This window comes from Uranotaenia lowii, chromosome 1 (assembly GCF_029784155.1).
Source record: "Uranotaenia lowii strain MFRU-FL chromosome 1, ASM2978415v1, whole genome shotgun sequence".
Lineage (NCBI taxonomy): Eukaryota > Metazoa > Arthropoda > Insecta > Diptera > Culicidae > Uranotaenia > Uranotaenia lowii.
The window spans coordinates 119,780,200-119,794,358 of record NC_073691.1 but is presented as its reverse complement, the minus strand read 5'-3'; the positions used below and the strand labels follow the sequence as shown (position 1 = coordinate 119,794,358).

General features: G+C 38.6%; 1 protein-coding gene across 1 annotated transcript in view; it reads right to left on the bottom strand.

Moving 5' to 3' along the window:
* Nucleotides 1-1,017: 1,017 nt before the first annotated feature.
* LOC129739435 (protein obstructor-E) overlaps nt 1,018-14,159 on the bottom strand; it is a 45,591-nt gene continuing 32,449 nt past the window's right edge. The window contains exons 2-5 of the mRNA XM_055730887.1: nt 13,267-13,476; nt 2,426-2,614; nt 2,150-2,360; nt 1,018-1,931 (exon numbers count right to left, since the gene is read on the bottom strand). Of these exons, the coding sequence (XP_055586862.1) occupies nt 1,793-1,931; nt 2,150-2,360; nt 2,426-2,614; nt 13,267-13,476 (749 nt within the window). The 3' untranslated portion in view covers nt 1,018-1,792. The remainder of the gene's footprint in view (nt 1,932-2,149; nt 2,361-2,425; nt 2,615-13,266; nt 13,477-14,159) is intronic.

Genomic DNA, 14,159 nt, shown 5'->3' with positions numbered 1-14,159 from the left:
CATCTTTTTGGTCTCTAGGGATCTATTATGCCCATAACATACATTTTGGAAAATTTCTTCTTAAAAAATTTGAGAGTTTACTATTGCTTTAAAAGTTTGTCATTATGAAGTTCATACATATTATACTCTTACGATTGACATATTGGAATAAATGATTTTATTATAATTTTTTCATGTGAGAAACTTTTTGAAGTTATAATAAAAGATCGCCAAATCAGATTTTGTAAAATTTTTCAAACAAAGCTCAAAAACTCGAATTTTGTTTATGATTAGTTGAGATTACAGCATTGAAGTATAGTTCTATTTGGCACATTTTTCTAGAATATTTGATATTTGTAAAACTTTTATGTTTTGAGATATAGCGAAGGAATCAAGTATCCCCAGGGATCCAGTATCCTCATTCTCCCCTATGTTCTTAAACGTGCTCTGATGTTAAAAAATTCATGTGGTTGATTAACCGGGAAAAAGGTATGGTTTTAAAACATATTTTTACGAGTTCATCGTGCTGCATATTCAAAGCTTTGGATCAGCTTTGAGGTCACGAATCTAGTGTTTTTTTTCAGTTCTAGTGAGTATCTTTAAACTTTGGGGGGGGAATGAATTTTAGGAATTATGTTCGTCAAGTTATGTCGTAAGACGGAATACTATGTAAATAATAAATAATCTTTAAACTTTAAAAGTACGATAGGTTATGAAGAAATTCGATTGAATTGTGATATTCTACGGAACGTCTCAGATGTTGGCAAACAAGCATAATAGGCCTATCTCGTCCTGAAGAGACGCCTGCTAATGCATTTTTGAGCAATAAGTAACAACCAACCCACTTCATTTAATGGACACATAATTTAGGGTTTGATGAAAAGGTTGAGTAAGGAGGAAAGTAGAATATTTGGTTTAGTGTTAGCTAGATGGTGAGAACATAGAGAAAAGAATAGAATCCGAAACAGCAATCCTCGTGACACAATGCAGTTGTTCTGACGCGGTGGGAATCGGCGGTGAAATGAAAAGTAGTCAAGGTTTAGTTGTTTTTATTTTCCATTTATTTTTTATTGTTTTTTTTTTCATCTTCTTAGGTTTCGGTGTAAGGATTTGAATTTTCCGATTTTTACATACAAATGAAATCTCTTTTTCATAGAAAAGTTGAAATTTGTTTTTCGAGGCAGTACTCCTCAGTCGGTGAAAATTGTTATCAAATGAGAGGTTCTGTTTTGCTAAGGTATTTCATAGAGGATCCTAAGAGAAGGAACAAGGTAATGGCAGATTTGTTTTCCACATTAAAGGGTATGAAAAGTACACTATTGAAAGGTTTTGAGTGCTTCACTGCGTCTTCTTAACAATATAAGAAGGGTAAGGAAAATAAATAAATTAAAACTCGTGTCTCTGTTAAAAGCGAAGCTCACCTCACTAGAGATATATAATTTCTCAAAATCAATCTTGTTTTTTAAAAAAGTACTCAAATACTTATGTTCCACAGAAATTTCAGCAGTTAATTGAGTATTTCCTCTCTGACTATCACTTATCTAAAATCTTTACTTTAATAACAGTCTATCAACCCTCCGCGAGGGAATCGGATGTTTGATCGGAGGATGTTCCAAAAATCTTTTCGACGACTTCTTAGATACTAGTTCCGCTAACGCTCTCCTAGCGTCTACAAGGTCTCTCAACTAGGTCTCGGTTGAAGTGTACATTTGTGTTTTTTTGTTTGTGGGGGTGTGTGTTTTTGTTTGTTTGTTTGTTTCTATTCTTTCCTTTGGGGGAAAAAGCTAGAGATTGTAAGAATCACTGATGCTTTTTAGTTTTCCTTGCCGACAGGGCGGTTGGATTTGGTATGAGCTTTGGTTCCTTGTCCAGAACCGTTCTGGAGGGCTAGACCGGCAAGGAGTTCGCTCTTACGGATGCTTTTCAAGTCCAAATCACCGTAGTAATCCTCACTGTAAGGGGGCGTAAATGAGATATAATGCGAGGTTAATATTATGGAGTAGAGTAGTGAATCAGTACACGAGCATGTTATGATGAGTTGAAATTTTCGAAAAATTAAACACAGTTGTTAGAATTTAGAAAACATTCAATGAGAGGACACAATAGGGTTCACATGTTTGTTAGAAGACAACAGACGATGAAATGTTGGATTTCTAAAAAGCGATCTTACCATCCGGGAACATCTTCTGGGTCTTCGCAGTTTCCAGTGCCATCAGCATCACCGATCTTGAAGACGGTTCCGATTGGGCATCCGTATTCGCGGGCAACACCATCCAGGCAAATGTAGTATTTTCGGCAGTCCTCTGGGTGAGCATGTCGCGAGAACGATCCAGCGTTCGAGATTTCGCCAGCAGCTGGGCAGGTGAATCCGTTGGCCACTTCTACAGAAGAGAAAATTTATATAGCCTAACTATAGGCGCCTTTACAAAATTGATGACAAACTCACCTTCGTTCTTGCACTCCGGAACCTGATCGGCCCACATGCAGACACGGGCTTCACGATCGTAGGCCAATCCGGGAGAGCACTGGTAGCGAGAGGCTTCACCGTTCCAGCAGTTCCAGAAAACGTCGCACTTTCCGGCGTCAGCAAAAATACCGTACAGGCGCTCGCAATGTGGGGTGGAAATTGGTGGTTCTGAGGAAGAAAACAAGGGATTATTGAATCTCTTATTAAAATATGTTTGTTTTAAAATTGCTTCTTTTAATGAATAACAAAGTCATTGCTCTCAAACAATTATGAAATAATTTGAAGAGTTCGAAAAATGTAATTGCTTAACCTGATTCTTGAAATGCATCTATGCCAATGTTTCATCCGACCTAATTGTTGAAACTGCACAAGCTGGAGCTCTAAATTAAATCTTTACTAAGAGGGAACCGAATAAATTGATCCCACTCGGCGTACGAGACCCATATCCATACCCCATCCATTGCTTCTTTTTCCTCGTTGACATATTCGAAGCTGGTTGAGTTCGGTCGGTCTTACTGTAATCTGGCTGCAAATGCTCATCCGTCGGCACTTGGAGTGGCTTCTCCAATCAAGTGGCTCACCAGTAGCAGTCGCAAGCTTGCTAGCTATTTGTGCCTCTCGATTGGCACGAGTGCAACATTCAGACGGTAATGCTTTCGGTGATCCGGAAAACTGTTGCTCAAGGCAAACCATTTCCTAGCTCGCTCTCTCTCTCTCTTTCACTTAACTCTTTAAGGTGTATTTTTCTTCATTCACTCATTGTTTGTTTCTGGTTTGGTAGACACAGACAGTCAGACAGAAAAGCAGGAGGAGGACCCGTGTCTCACCGAGAAACCCTTCTGCTTTGGCTCTTGATGATGTCCGGAATGAAGATGTTTCCGGTTCCGGGCACATAAGCCAAGGCGGAAGTCGCTATTAGCACATTGCAACACAGTCAGTTCTCCTGGGTGGGGGGAGAGCTTGGCTGCATGCACCACTTTGTGCCATTTTATTGCCTTGTCAGTTAATTTGCTCATTATACTGCAGTATATTTTAATTGCAGAAAAAGCTTTTTTGTGTACCTCACACAAACTCATACATTAGGCATTTCATCGCCCTGCCTCAAAAGCGGCAGAATTTTATTTGAAGACCAAACTGTTTTGCAATGCATTTTATGTGCATTGTTATCGGAACTTAGAAACAGATTTACCCACCAAATCCAATTTTATTTCGCTGGAAAATTCACAGAAGCTTAGTTTATTGATTACAAACAACTTTTGTTCTACGAAAAACTTTAGAAATAAGGAAATTTTTTGACAAAATTTTATAAATTGCATAACTACAGGAGCAAACGAACTTGACTTCTAGTACTATTTTGGTTGTAGTTTTCAAACACTTCAACAATTTTTTCTTTTGTGTTGAAATATATTAAGGCAGAATTAAATCTATATATTAATATAATTTTTGTTAAAATTGTTGCGCATAAAGCTGAGATATTTTAACTTGAAAAGTGATATGAAAAGTGAAAATTGTAAATATTTTTCGAATTATTGTCGTTATTTCCCAACCCCGCATCTAGACGAGGTTTGCGTTCAATCGCTCCTACCTTACTAAGGAAATTTTTTCTCTCAAAAAATCAATCCAGATTGTTGGTAACGCCCCAAGCATCAAGAAGTCCCATAAAATAAGTACGAAAAAGCTTACCCCAGCCTCATCATTGATCTGAAGTACGGTCTATGCAGCTTAAAATTTAAGTTCTTATATTAAGATACTTTCAAGTTCCAAAACAAATCTTAATGAAATTTTATTCAGCCTCCAGCTGCCTTTTAATTTAGCTTCCGAAAAATCGTAAAATGAGCAAAAAATTCTCTATGTCAATTGCACTCTTGGCATCAGTTCATATCACCTTCTGTTGATTATTTACTATTTTCGGCGCCGCCATGATGTCATGCGCCGGTCTTTTAAGTTTGCCGAGATTTGTTCAATTTGCTGCTCAATTGCTTCTTTCCTACGTTTCTTACATATATCGCATCAGAATGGTCACTCAAGTATCAAATTACATATTGAAAAAAAACTTGCCCGGCTTGGAGATCGAACCCCAACCTTCGTGGGAAGAAACGAACACGCTACCACAAGACAACGCCTAGATGTTGTTCTAACTGAAACTAAAACTCGAAGTGGAAATTTGTAGCATATCTGCCCCGCCCAACCAGACAGCCAGCCAGCCAGGAAAAAGCACCTCAATGCACTTTTTGTGACTTAGTAAATCGCGTTTTGAGCACTTTTGTGCCCTTTATGTGACTAAACTCCCTTATAAGGTACATATAAATCACTTTCGCAACTTTCAGGTTCATTACAACGTACATATTAATCACTTTCCCAACTTTCAAGTTCATTAATGAGTACGTAACGCTCACTCAAGGGAATTGGGCAGTTGATGCTCTTTGTCAGCCAATATGTAACTTTCAAAGCCTTTATTCAAGTAAATATGGTAAATTTTGGTTGCTTGGGAAGTGACGGATGATTTCAACAATGTCAAAATTCATCACAGGATTCCACAATTTTACATTGTTCTTGACTTATGTTCACTATATCCACTTGTGTTGTTGAAAGTATTATCGTCCCGAAAAAAAAAGTCAATCAACAGTGCTAATTCACTGAAACAAGGTTAGCTACTACCCATCTCATTTGCACGCAGCAAATCCAATCTATTTTGAATGCTACGAGCCTAGCCTGGGTTAAACGAGCTGGTGCATGAAAATTGCAAGAATTCCACCAATTTCTTCGTCACCACTGTCAGATACTCAACCAAAGAGACGTCACTAGTTCAAGCGATCAACAGAGCAATTCTTCGAAATATTATATGTTTTGATATTTTCAGAAAAGACGGTGAAAGTTCAGGAAAATAAGCAGTAATGGATTTTTTTAACTTAATGAATGTTGGCGAGAAGGCACAAACTATTCCTAAGCGTTATACTAATGATAAATTGTAAGCTTCCTATTGGTGGCAAATAGATTTGGAAAACCACAAATTTTGGGTTCGCAGCCCTCCAAACGCAGCTGTTCGTATGGAAAGGGGTAGGATGTTAATGTGTTTGTAGGCAAATTCAGAGCTCAGCTGTAGCAGTGGATGTGCACTAATCCAAGCATTACGGAAAACGTAAGCCACGAGAACCATTGCCAATTTTTGCGGTTCACGCGAGCGGCGCTGCTGTGCGGCAAATTATAAATTTTGTTACCGGGATTGGGAAGCGTGCTGCACATTAGCCATTAACTATTAGTAAAGCGAACCTGAGCCTTGAGCGGATGCTTCCGGAAGTCAGCGGAGGTGGTGGATTGGGCTCATGCATGCAAGGAGCTTTTTACTCGCGCTGACGACGACAACAACGAAAGCGATTAGGCAGCAGCCAGGTACACACACTCCCAGGATCCCAGCACGCCCGCTACTCCACCTCAACGATCTTCAGCACCAGGAGCGCTGGCAGGCAGTTGCGTCGAGAATCCCCCGAGTCGTGTTAATCGGCATATTTCATTCCGGTCGAATCCGGAAAACTGTGCCAGTTTGGAATTACCGGTCGGTTTTTGTGAGTAGCTGTGTGTGTCCAACAGGAATATGGACCGGATGGAAAATTTAATATGTTCTCGTAATGTGAAACGAACAGCCCAGGCACATCTACCACCTGATGTGGTTTTCGAGAAATAAGGCATATTAAAATTGGGAATCTTGTTTGGCGGATTCGCTTGGAGCCGAAAGGCGTCCGAGATTATAATTTCATGATGAAGTGCTTTTCTAGATTATTCAAATAAAAATCCCTTTAAGGCGGGATCCGAAAGTATAAAATAGATAGTTCGAATCAACATCGTTTTGTAGATATGATTTTGGTTGGGAATAGGGAATCCGAACAAAGATCAGTTTTTCATATGAAGCGCTGGTTGCATGCATGAAGGCGCTATGAGAAAACACCCACACCTCGATATACGGCCTTTCGCTATACTGGCCTGCATCACTGGAAAGGTTTCGATTGACGGCCTTGAATGTTTCGGTTAAAAATATTTCAAAAATATCACTCTAAACACATTTTTATCTCCTCTTGTTTTTGAGTGAATTCCCGGAAATAAATTCGTGTTTAGAAAAAGTACAGTCAGAATGTGTTAAAAATACTAATGTAGAAAAGAATGTCCTTCCTTAAACTAAGCGTAACGGATCTATGAGATGAACTTGGTTTTCAAGGCTTTAACCAGAATTCTACAAAAAACCAGGTGTTTTCAAGCATCTTTTATTCAAAGATTATCGAAAGCCATTTCATTAATCGAACAAGGAATTAACATGCTTCCAGAAAACAACACAAACATCGAACATAGTGTTTAAGATTCTCGAGATGTCTACTAAGCCAAAAAACAGTGTAGAAAGTTTTAGACTTTTAATAAGCCATGCCATTCTCTACCAACAAAAATGATGCCGGCAGTTATCTATTGCATTGCAATTCCTCTGAGATAAGCTATCGGGGAAGCTCAGGGACGTCAGGAACAAAAAGGCAAAATTGACCAAAAAGGTGGCGTTTTTTCAATGTGACCGTCCCTATTCGAATTTTCAGTTTAAATTCGCGATAAGTGATTGACATAAATGTGAGATGACTTACTTTTGGAAACATCTCTCGATTACTATTAGTGATTGCTAACTTTGAGCTAGCTCTCGCGATGCCGAGCACTGCATTCTAATATCCTTTGTATAAAAGCTAATTAATTATTAGTTGAATGAGTAGAACACCATAAGTAAAAAATCAGTTGATCAATCTCATCAAAAAAACTCTATATTTAAATTTTAATATTCATAAAAAGCAATACTAATCAGACCGTTTTGTAGACTAGAAATTTTATTCATATAGTGCCACTGATTCAGATATAGAATCGATATAAAACAGTTTCAACATCAGTTGAGTATCTATGTGAGGGAAAACATTCGAATTACTAGATTTTTTTTTAAATTACACCTTATTCTCACAAGTTTAAATTAAAAATAATCATACCAAAATTGGGACAGAATGCGCGCAAGACCACGAGTTTTACGCTCAAATTTGGAATGCTGTTAACTTTTGAGAAAAACTGAATAGAAAATGAAATATCATTCTTTTTATTTACTGACTCCCAAATTACAGTAAGACCCATAAAAAAATGCGAAATTCAGTCACCGAGGTTCAAAAATACATTTTTTTTTTTTTCATTTGAGAGGTTTTCAGCCGCAGGCATGTTCGCCTCTGTCTAACTTATCTTGATGTTAACATGATTTAATAATGTTTTATCCATTCAGGCACGTAGATAAACATATTCAGAAACAATCACTCGATGTGTCCATTTTCGTTCTCAACTACTCTCTCGGTAGCATAGCTACGCCATATAAGCCTCTGACATCGAAGCCCACGCCCCAGAGATGGAAGCCGTCAGAAAATCGACATTTGGGTGAGAGAATCCACAGGCCTTTGCTTCAACATACGCCCATATCAAATAGTCAGTGCGATTCAAATCTGAACAGCCCGGAGGCTAAAGATACTTTGTCCAGAATTGCATTTTTTTCTCCAGGTTCGGGTCCACCTGGAAGTATGGCACGGGTCTTATTGGAAAATAACATTCTCGGGTTATCAAAGTTCCAATCCAAGGAAGCACCTTCGGTATTAACTTTTACTCCAACTATTATGAAAACAGGGGACATCAACCACGCCAAATATTATGACTGCAGTGGGATGCTTGGTAGTAAACTTGAATTTCTCATTCTCTGGAACATCCTTAGCTCTCAGTGGAAGTATACCGATTCGAACGTGAATTGGACACCAGATCAATCGGAAAAAAAAGTTTCTTGTCTAAGAAAACGACGATCAGCTGCTTCTTCTCTAACTAAGACCGGAATCGCTTCGAGCGCTCAAGTGGCATTGCTTTCATTCGTTCTGTTATCAATTGGCACTTAACTCTTTCCTGTGATGATTCATTTGAGTCATCCTCGACCAATCTTTGTATGATATTGTGCAAACAATAATAATTTGAGAAACGTCACTGGTGAACTAACAGCTGAACATAGACTTCCGACAATCTAGAACATCATTTTTCTTTGTCGAAAGTCAGCCGGAAGTCGGAAGTCCAGACTTACGAGACCAAATTTAGTGCTGGCGCGATAATAGAAAACGAGATGTTCGCTTTCTTAGCCAGCCTCTGGATTGATCTTATTTACTGGATTCCGCTTCACTTTCGTCTTGACCTTCCGTGGCCGTGGCTTTCCACTACCCGGCTTCCTTTGACATGGTCCATCAAAAAGAGAACGTTTTACGCGACGACCAGTTGCTAGATGGCGTGCTACAGCCGCCGCAATTTTTTTGGGATATGTTTGAGCGAGAAGAAAACTGATTTCTGTAGAGTCCCGGTATTTATCCCTTTTGAGGTTCTCATACCAGACTACTCCATAACTGACCCGATAGCTGGCTAGACTCTGGAAAGGTCAGTTGTGCTAGCGATTGCTCAACATCTCTGGTTGAGTTTGGCTCTCATACATTTTCTGTATGATGGGAGCGCAAAAAGTGCATATATCAAGATGCCACAGTTACTTTCTCCTTTGTATACATCTTGCTGATATACCATCTATAGTACTGTTGCATTTTTTACGTCTATTTACAGATGAAGGTTAGAGCTATTACTCAAACACAGTTTGTTTTTCAGAAATCGTCTAATACAATCCAAAAAAGTATCAGAATTGTTACAAATTTCGTCTTTGTTCAAGTTTAAAAGGTGCACCAGTATCATCTGCCGCTATATAAAAAAAACGAATTTCATTGCCTACTTGAAGTGTTTTTGAAAAATTGAAATTTTCGATAAGTGTTGCAAAAACAAATGAATTCTTGCCAAAGTATGATTAGTTTACAAGAATACGATGAATTAAACATTTGGTGTTACAGTTAACAACATAATCATTATTCTATTCCTGATCACCCTTTCGGTACGGCGCGTTCTCTCCACTAGTTTCGGCGTTCTACACCAACGTGTGTTTTTTTACAAAAATATCCTCAAAGTCGACTTTTAATCACTATTTTTCTTTTTAGTAAGATGTAGATCAGTATCCTGAACCATCGTTAACGTTCAATTTGATTCTAAAATTATTGCAGGCGCTGTAAAAATCATTCATGCTCAACTGGTGCGTTTTGTAAAGTTTTCCCCTATGTACATTTCGATTCAAAGAATTTCCGAACTGTCTGCTGGTGATTGCTACTATTGCATACAAGCAGAATCTTCGCTGGATTTCATACCTGCACTGAAATCAATTTGCGCAAATCTGTGCCGACTTTGAACGGTCATTCTAAGATGCTGTTTTCATCTCCTAAACCAAACTCAAGGCGCGTGACTCCTTTTGATGTGATTTGCAACTGATAACATCCCCAGCCCGCCACTATCCACTTCCCCAAAAACAAATTTCAAGCTGGAAGATTTACCATTTCATCTGAATGCAATCGGATTATGCACTTGAACCAACAGGTGAACCGTGGAATGTTTATTGCTATTGTGTGGGATTTGTAGAACAGCTCACCGACAAACATCACACTCACCCTTGCCTCGCTTATGAACAGGATTTCACACATTTCCGGCTCAAGTTTTCGGAATGTCTTCAGTTTGAATTCGTAAACTGTTTTGAAGTTCGTTTACTCCATGAAATCCAGTCTAGTTAGGCGCATCGACAGGTGAATGAACATAAACTGTACTGAAAATTTAGGATGGACTGAACTCAAATGATTACGCAACAGCTAGGTCGTAGTCATCGTCGTTCTTCTCCTCAAAATGGGGGTGGAGGTTAAAGTGAACGGAAACAGTATAATAAAATTATTCATTTGCATCACCGAACCGACCAAATCGGGCCACGGGATTAAATTGTAGGATTTACCGGAACGAATGATCTTCCGGGTTTTCGATTGTCTCGCTCAGGTGGAATGACCGACCGAATTCGTTTTGTTTCAAAGCCAATCCCGATTGAAGCAGATGTTTACTGTTGGATTTGGTTGACATGTAGGTAAGTATAATTATTGTTATTAGTGGGGCAAAAAAGAGTTGTCAACATGTCACTGACAGTTTGCTTAGCGCGAACGGTTTAGCACAATCGGAAATCTAGGTTAGATTTGTGGTATTTTTCAATTTGGATAATTACCTGCTGCACTGCATATCACTTGCTGATGCCCTAATTACATTTGTCAAAATTTTAATTAATTTCTGTTGCTCGACTCAATCCGAAATATAAGAATGCAGTTCGTTATCAAGTTTTACCTCTTTATTTATAAAACTAGCTGGCCTGGTTAACTTCGTTCTACCTTAAAATTAATAAATCTTTATGAATGTTTAACTTCATCTACACGTGCTTTACTTCTCCGTTTCCGTGAATATCAATCAAGCGTTTCTGAATTCTGATTCTGAATTCTGAATTGATTCTGAATACTGATTCTGAATTTGATTTGAACCTCAAAATTTGGTCAAGGGAAAACGCGTGAAATCGGTGAAATCGTTTATTTAAAAAATCAAATTAAATATCTTTTTCGAATTGAATTAGCATAAAATTCAGGAAAAATATTCAGTTAGGCTTACGCTTTACAAATCCGAATTGCCGGGCCTTAAGCTTAACCCATGCCATTAGATTTTGTACAGCCACCTTGTCCACCTTCTTCGCCGCAGAAAGCCAGTTTGCCTTGAACTGCTGCTCGTCCTTAGCAGTTTTTTTGGTCTTCTTTAGGTTCCGCTCGACAAAAGCTCAGTATTTCTCAATTGGGCTGAGCTCTGGCGTGTTGGGAGGGTTCTTGTCCTTGGGAACCACCTGCACGTTGTTGGCGGCGTACCACTCCATGGCCTTTTTACCGTAATGGCAAGATGCCAAATCCGGCCAAAACAGTACGGAACAACCGTGTTTCTTCAGGAAAGGCAGCAGACGTTTATTAAAACACTCTTTCACGTAAATTTCTTGGTTGACAGTCCCGGAAGCTATGAAAATGCTGCTTTTCAACCCACAGGTACAGATGGCTTGCCAAACCAGATATTTCTTCGCGAACTTTGACAGTTTAATGTGCTTGAAAATATCTGCTACCTTTCCCCTTCCTTTTGCCGTATAAAACTCCTGTCCTGTCGGATTTGACGTAGGTTTCGTCGCTTTGGCCGTCGTATTTTGTTTATCATCGCGATTTGGAGTCACTACCTTCTTGTAAGTCGATAGTCCGGCTCGTGTTTTGCTCGATGCATGGTTCTAGACGATACACCCAGCTTATTTGCGGCATCTCGGAGAAAAAGGTTAGGGTTTCGCTTGAAACTACCTGCAACTCTCCTTGTCGTCTCAGCGGCTTCCGGTTTTTGATTTCTCCTCGATCCAGACTTCCTGGCTGTCGACAAACGTTCCCCAAACACTTTAATTGCATTTGTAACAGTTGATTTGGCAACTTTTAGCGATTTTGCCAGCTTTGCGTGCGAGTAGCTCGGATTTTCGCGATGCACGAGCAAAATTTTGATACGCTGCTCTTTTTATCCTAGGACGGCATTTTGACAACTGAAGAGTGAATTCCAAAATCAAAATAGGAGCAACATTCTACACACACACATCTTCAGAATGAGGGGAGTTCAGGTTTTTTAAATGCAAAATTGAAAGAAATACGTCAAGTCGATGACAAAATTTTGACCGTATCACCCTTTATAAGGCAGATTTTTAAGTTAATGTATGTTTTAGATATTTACGATGCAAAAAGACATGGTAAAAATAATTTTGCACAAATTTGCGCATTTTGCGCCTAGAAACTCTTCATTTTTGACTTGAAAACTCATAAACTGTCGATTTTTTTCTGATTTTTTTTTGGACCGAATGGTTAAGAAGTATAAAGAGCCACTTTAGAATCCACACGAAGTTCAAATCAAGCATCGGAATGGAACCCTTGATCTCAAATATGGTAAAAAGTCTATGGTTATTGGAGATAACTGAATGCAGACCCCTTGAATAATGCAATTAATCCATTTCCGTCAGTCAAATAGTGATTTCCGACTAGTAGACACCTAGTAAATGACTAATAGTGAGCAGTTCCTTAGATTGCAACATGTGCAACCGGTTTTTACGCAATGTGACAGATGTGTTCTGATGGACAAAAAAATTTATGTTAAAACCGGACTTAAGAGATCAAATTTTTCGAGATACCAACTCATGAAAAGGTTCCAACCAGATTCCAATTGCTTTTTCCAGGTGAGTTTGTGTAAAATATCATGATTTTGCAAAGGTTTTGGTTCTGTGGTAAAAAAAATAAATCAATACATGACTGAAAAAAGTGTGCAAAGATAAAAAAGAGATTTTATGAAAAAGTTAGAGTATTTTTAAAAATCATTGATAAATATTTTTTTTAATATTTTTAGTTTAAATGTCATATTAACATCTTAATTTCCTACATAGAAAGTTTTTCGATCAAATGAATAGTTTTTAAAATACACACGTTTGTAACTGCCCGGATACTAAATGATCATAGCCTTAGAAACCGTTTTCCTGTTTTCATATCTGTATTTTTATCCTTTGTTTGTTTTTGAAATTAACTTCATGATTAAATCATTGATACAAGATGCTAACTCTGAATTCTCTTTTATAAGGCTAAATTCAAGACTTTTGATTGAGGTGTTTATTGGCTATCAATTATACGTAATTTTAATTTTGGAAACTTTTATATCTGCTGAACTAACAAACTGCTCACTTTTCACAATTGTTCGTTGTTGGTATGCAATTGAGTTGCATTGAGTAAAACAATAACCAGTTTTAAAAATTGAAAGAAGGTGTCATTGAATGAAAGAGTAATTTAACTTACCGAGCTGCGTGCGGTCACCGCAATCCACGTTGTGCAGATAGTCGCAGTTCTCCGTCAGGTATTTGGAGTCTGTCGCGTCGAAGGCAAGCCCATTGCCGCAGGTTTTCAGCTCGGCCACGTTGTTGTCGCACTTCCAGTATTTGTCGCAGGATGTGTGATGTGGGTAGAAGCCAAAGTCGTCTGGACATTTGAAGCTTTCCTGGGCCATTGCTGTTTTTTTTTTCGTCAAGTTGGGGAAAAGATAATAAAAGAAGAGCAAAGATTATTAAAAATATCACCCGGAGGTAATAAAGCTAAACGTGTCGGTTGCCGAAAAATGTGTGCCGGAAGATTGGTGGCGGTGGTGGTTCTGTGGTTGTAAAATTTTACTGGGAATCCAGGGAGCGGAAAAGTTTTTGATTAAACGTGACGTACTTTTATCATCTCGCCCAGGCGATGGAGTGATCCCACGTGACAAACAATAAGACTGTTTTTTGTTGCTTTTCGTGAAGGATGGCAATCAGGGTGCGAAGAATGTTTGGCACGCAGTAATAAATGAACATCTAAATTCGATGCATTGTCACAAATTTTCACCTTTCCGCGTCGAGAGAAAAGAAAAAATGAATAAAAATGGAGGGAGGTTGCTCGCCCCCTCCGTAGCACCTAAAAAATTGAACAGCTCAGAGCGCAGACGAGCAAAGTGGAAAAGGAAATGTTTGTCGTATTCTTGCGATATCTTCATAATACCCCATTTCTGATGCTTCCACAATTTTCTGATAAATCTATCATGCTGATGATAATTTTACACACTTTTTGGTTCCTTCCTGCGAAAAGACTCTCCCGGGAAGTAATTCGCGGAAAATTGAACCGCAAGCACTTGAACTGTTTCCGACCAGAAAGGGGAAATGCGTACC